The sequence below is a fragment of the Cryptotermes secundus genome, unplaced genomic scaffold (genome assembly GCF_002891405.2).
Source record: "Cryptotermes secundus unplaced genomic scaffold, Csec_1.0 scaffold1016, whole genome shotgun sequence".
NCBI lineage: Eukaryota > Metazoa > Arthropoda > Insecta > Blattodea > Kalotermitidae > Cryptotermes > Cryptotermes secundus.
The window spans coordinates 152,775-158,774 of record NW_019724759.1 but is presented as its reverse complement, the minus strand read 5'-3'; the positions used below and the strand labels follow the sequence as shown (position 1 = coordinate 158,774).

Sequence of the window (6,000 nt, the reverse complement as noted above, 5' to 3'; positions counted from 1 at the left end):
ACGATGCAGCTGTCTGTTCATTCAAATAGAAGGGGCAATAAGCTTTTGCAGCCCTAACGGAACATCTTAGCACTGAAGAGGGGACCCCTATAGCTTTCTCTTGAATAGCCATTCTTTCATTCTTCTGACCTTCAGTCAAGTATTCGAAAATCCGAAGGGTGTAAGCAGCGCTAGCAGAAGACCAAATGATTTTATTGATTTATGATTTATCTGTTTTATGACACCAGAGACTGCTAAAATTTGTCAAGTGTTACAAACAGAAATGAAGTTATAATGCAGAACAACTCTGTGAAGAACTGGGAAACCATTTTTGCAGTACGCATCAAAATTAAAACACAAAAAATTGAAAATAGAGTACAACACTTTGTATTAAAAATTTCAAATCTTCCTTTATAATATGCGACACTATGTTCTTTTCTGAAATAAACAAAGTTATTTCCATCCATTTATCATAAAAATTGAGCTAGATAGAGCATTTTTAAACACAACGCTTAAAATTGATTAAGCGCCTAACAGGAACGGACATTTAAACGCAGCGTAGCAACGGGCATTTAAACGCGCACCAGCAGCGGGCATTTAAATAAACTCCGGCCAGCTCAAGCTTACCACTATTTCGAAGTCCGGCGTTTAAAGGTTATGGGGGAATACCCATTCTCTCAAATGACCTGGGACTGAATCAGTTTTGATGTTCACTGTTTCTGGTTAATGATATAAAACATTCATTTTCATGACCTTTAATCATAGCTTGAGTCCGTAACCCTTTTAAAATCCACATGCTCTGTATTAAATTCTCTTTTATCTAAATTACAATAATTTTTGCATAACACATGTCTCACAACTGCATTTTTACAAGCAGGTGCTGAGCAAGTTGACTGAAATGGTAATTCTTCTGACTTGTGCTGAAGAGGGGCCCAGTTGGAGTCTTGGCTGGAAAACTGACTGTCCTGCATGACGTTTTCCATATTTTTCCTTAGTCCCTTTAGGCAAATGGTGGGATACTATCTTAACTTAGGCCACAAGTGCTTCTGTCCACAGTCTTCCCAATTCATTATTCATTATCGTTCAGTCATTTAATGGTGGGCTATTGACTACATCGTTAAATGAAAGTATACTACAAAACTGCGTTATATAGACCTTGAAATTTTCATTGCATTGATTGTTCAGGTTGTGATACCGACATTTCAGAGGAACATCTTGCCTCCATCTTTGGCAGTGAAGTTTGTAAGGTAAAAAATCTGTTAGTTTATGTAGAAAGATTGCAAGGAAGGTGGTCCCGAAAAAGACCACCACCCCTTAAAATTCCACTTTCCTTCTTATAATGGAAAACAATATTATGACCCTAAAGAAGGCTGTCTTTTCTTATTATTATATTTCTTGCCAGTAATGAAAAAACATAATGAGGCTTGGAAGGGGCATTTTCCATCCCACCTTTTTCATTTTCCTGAACTTCAATTCCTTACCCTCTCCCATAGGTCCTACTTCCAACCTTCCCCTATAGCTGAACCAATTCTTCACCATACACAAATCTACCCTGAAGATGGAAGTGGCATGTTCCTCTGAAACATTGATATATATCTATATGACTATGTCTTAATCTGTACAAAATTAAGTTAATGACAGATGGTAAAGTATTTTATAATTTCACATGTTTGTTTGTACAGGTAGCTTCAGAAAGCATTCTGAACATTCGGACAGTACAGTCTCTGGGAAAAGAATATCAGTTCCTTGACCTCTATCTGCAGAACCTAGTGGCACCGTTACTGTAAGTAACATTTTCACAAGTGCCCGTTTCCCAATATTCGATATGGAAAAGAAAAGTGCCAGTCAGTTTAATTTAATTTTTAGTTACTAAGTTCAATTGACTACTGCGACTACTGCAAAACTTTAGGTAAGAACGGTTTATACTTCTTATCAGTGCTGGTTTAGTTTTTATGCATGTTCACATCCAAGTGGAGCTAATATTAATATTGATCTGTCCATCCATCTGTATATATGAAACTACCCAAGAACCAGTGACATGAAGTATGATACTGAGGTGTTCCACGGTAATTTATGGAAGTTGAGGCACTAAAACAAAAAACAATCCCAAAATATAATCTTTATTAAATCACACTGTGTGTCTATGTTTATTGCATGAATTGGCTATGTATCCTATGGTGCACTTCCATGAATACCTCTTCACTTATGTAACTTCACACTTTACTTAGTTATAGTGGACATTGATGATAATGGACAACCTGTCTGCCCCTTTAGCTACAAGAAGTTGAACATAGTCTCATTGAGTATATGGTCTCTTAGTACAACCAGCAATTGGCCCAAAGAATCTCACTTCCTTTGCTGTCAGTCTGTTATAGTCATATTTTTCCAAATCCACCTTCCAGTTGTTACTGTTAATGTAATGATATCTTCTTGGGCAATTGGCTCTGTCAGTGTGGAGGTTAGAATCCACAGTAAGAAGAATGTTGATGTCATCATAGATGATGGAGAAGGAGAGAGTCTCTGAAATGTTGCATACTAGCTCCACATTTGCACCACATTTTGCCCAAGCAGACTCCATTGCATTCATTTGCCATGAAAGCTTCAAACCATGTAAGCTACTATTATTATTTTGCAGGGAAGCAAAGAAACAGGCACTGTTTTTCGCTGCAGTTTTCTCCTTCTCTCAAGCTGTTATATATGCCATGTATGCTGGTGCTTTCCGTTTTGGGGCATACCTAATTGAGACTGGTGATATGGAAGCCATTGATGTCTACAGGCAAGTGCATCTCAATGTTGAAGGTAAAATATTTCTTTAGAATTAACTGAGCATTAGTTACAAATTTGATGTAATTTGTCTGCGTCATATTTGTAATGCTATGAACTTGCACATGAAATATATATTGATAGCTGTGTTACTCTGTTGAATACAGGGTGTTCTTTGCTCTGGCATTCTCTGCACAGTCAGTTGGCCAAACGACAGCATACCTCCAGGATTACACTAGAGCCAAACTTGCAGCAGAAAAGCTGTTCCAGTTGGTAGACCGCAGCCCAGAGATGGTGGAAGGAACTGCTAAGCCAGTGAGTTCAGTATAGTGAGATTTGTTCATTTTAGAAGGGAGCGCATGGTAGTGTAGTTGGTTGAGGCACTATGCTACAAGCCGGAAGGTAGCAAGATTGAATCCAGATGAGGTGGATTTTTTCAATTTACCTAATCCTTCCAGCTGCACTATGACCCTGGGCTTGACTCAGCTTCTAACAGTAATGAGTACCAGGAATATTTTTGGAATATTTTGGGGGGTAAAGGGTAGCCGGTGTGTAAGGCTGACAACCTTACCGCCATCTATGAGCCGATTGTCTAGAAAATGTGGAAACCTCAACATCTCACAACCCTATGAGCCTCCAAGACCTGTTACAGCAATACCTTTACTTATTTTTATGTTCATTTTAGGTGTCTTGAAATTGAGTCTTGTATACATTAGTTTTATATATATATATATCAAAACTGACAGCACATTTAATGTGGCACAGACAAATTTCTGTATTAGCAATGTGTAGACTGTTAGTGACAACATACAGTGAAACCTCTATTTAAGGTTCCTTTTTGGAGAAATCGAAAAGATCTTAAATGGAGACCATTTAATACTGAGATAGTTGATTTGGGATCGTTAAAATTAAATTTACACAAAGTTAGTATTAAGTGGGGGTTCCATTGAATACATTTTGCAAAATCAGCCAGTTTATTATAATTATAACAAATCAAAACCTGAGGCAGGAGGAAATTAAGAGGAGAATGAATTTGGGTAATGCATGCTACTGTTCAGTCCAGAACCTTCTGTCTTCTCGTCTGCTGCCTAAAAATATAAAAATTAGAATATACAAAACTATAATTTTGCCTGTGGCTTTGTATGGGAGTGAAACTTGGTCTCTGACATTAAGGGAGGAACATAGACTGAGGGTCTTTGAGAACAGGGTGTTGAGAATATTTTGGACCAAAGAGAGATTAAGTGACAGGAAGTTTGAGAAACTACAAAATGAAGACCTTCATTACTTGTGGTCTTCACCAAGCATAATTAGAATGACCAAGTCAAGGAGGATGTGATGGGCAGAACATGTAGCACGAATGGAGGTGAAGAGGAATACATATAGGATATTGGTTGAGAAGCCAGAAGGAAAGAGACCACAAGAAGACCAAGGCTTGAGTGGGTGGATAATATTAGAATGGACTTTAGAGAGATAGGATGGGATGCTATGGACTGGATCGATCTGGTTCAGGAAAGAGACAGTGGAGGGCTCTTGTGAACAGGGTAATGAACCTTTGAGTTCCATAAAATGCTGGGAAGTTCTTGAGTGGCTGCACAATTAGGGCTTCTCAAGAAGAGCTCAGCTCCATGAGTGAGCGAGCCAGTTCATTTGTTAGACCTCATATGTCTCATTATGCATTGTGGCATAAAAATTCTCATCTCAAGGAAAAGAGAAGACATGTCTGTCTGTGTTAAAAAAAGTATTCAGTTTTTCATAGCAGTGATGGCCTTCTAAGTTGTGACACTGTGTAGTCTTGTGGGAGTATACACCATTTCACAGGAACATATCATCTACCCTGAAGATGGAAGCACTATGTTGCTTCAAAACATTTGTATCAGGTTCCAAGATTACATAGTGTCACAATCCAGAAGACCACAGACTTAAAAATGTTATGTTGGCAGTAGTAAATTCGATGAGAGCGGAATATAATGAAGCTTAATGACAATTGGGGAATAATTATGCCAGAAGTATGAGCTAAACTAGAATCAGAGTGGATAATAAGGTTCAGTATTTACCTTTATTTGTTCCTCATATTCATTACAATTGCACGTTGCTTTGATCAGGATAATTCAGGAATACCATATGGATAAGTTTCTGCTTATTATGTAGACATTCAAACTGCAAAGAAGTTGAAGAGTGTGATTTTCCATGATGTAATGACCATGCGCTTTGGTAGTTAGGTACCATTATCTAGTAGAAACCGGCTGCCTCCATCATCAGGGTATGTTCAAGATGAAGTTGGCAGGATCCTCCAAATTACTGATACCTATCTACAAAACATACACGATGTCGGGGTCATAATATTGGCTCTTACAACCTTGACGTGTGTTTGTTCTTGTTCCCTACTATTTCACTGTATGGTTGCGCACCATTCTCTTCTAACATCTTTTCAGTGCCACCTGCACTAAACCAACTTTGCGCCTCATGTCATGCACTGTTTCACCATATACAAAATCTGTATGCTGCTTCCAGCTCACAACGTGGCTCATTTGAACTGACTCCCCAGCTCGTGAAATCCACATAACTCTCATTCAAGTGTCGGTACACTTAGCTGATCAGAGACACAGATTTGGCAACTCATAAACTATGTAGAAACCAGCAGCGGGTAGTGAAGTCAGAAGTATCCAGAAATATGGGTGCATATATACGCTTCCTCCCAAAGCTTGGGTCATGTGACAATATTATATTTATTATTATTTTCTCATATCTGTGTAATGTGGTTTACAATATGGTATAACAATTTTCATGTCATTATTGAATTCATTTCATTGATACATAATTTTGCAATATGTTTCTAAATTATGATTTCATGAAATATATTACTCACTTAGAAAGCTTTGCTGTGCCCATGAATTTGTCTGTATTAAATATGAAAATTTTCAGAAAATCCAAGGGCGAGTGACTTTTAGTGGGGTTCACTTCCGATACCCCAACAGACCTAATGTTCCAGTATTAAGAGGACTGAATCTTGAAGTGAAACCTGGCCAAACCCTTGCATTGGTTGGTGCATCCGGGTGTGGAAAGAGCACCACAGTGGCGCTGTTGCAGTGCTTCTACAGGCCTGATTTTGGACAAGTTGTAAGTCAAGCAGTTTGTCATACACTTAACATGCCTGCGCACACATATATATGCATGCACACAGTATATCTTGGATCACAAACATTATTACACTGTACCAAAATATGGCTTTGTGTAGTTTTTTACTTCTTCCTTTCTGTC

The 6,000-nt window shown here is 38.2% G+C and overlaps 1 protein-coding gene across 2 annotated transcripts in view; it reads left to right on the top strand.

Moving 5' to 3' along the window:
- Positions 1–6,000, top strand: part of LOC111863012 (multidrug resistance protein 2) — a 48,481-nt gene that overhangs the window by 37,645 nt on the left and 4,836 nt on the right. For both annotated transcript variants that reach the window (XM_023848944.2, XM_023848945.2), the window contains 4 exons: positions 1,662–1,762; positions 2,615–2,755; positions 2,910–3,057; positions 5,665–5,859. In XM_023848944.2, the coding sequence (XP_023704712.1) occupies positions 1,662–1,762; positions 2,615–2,755; positions 2,910–3,057; positions 5,665–5,859 (585 nt within the window). The remainder of the gene's footprint in view (positions 1–1,661; positions 1,763–2,614; positions 2,756–2,909; positions 3,058–5,664; positions 5,860–6,000) is intronic.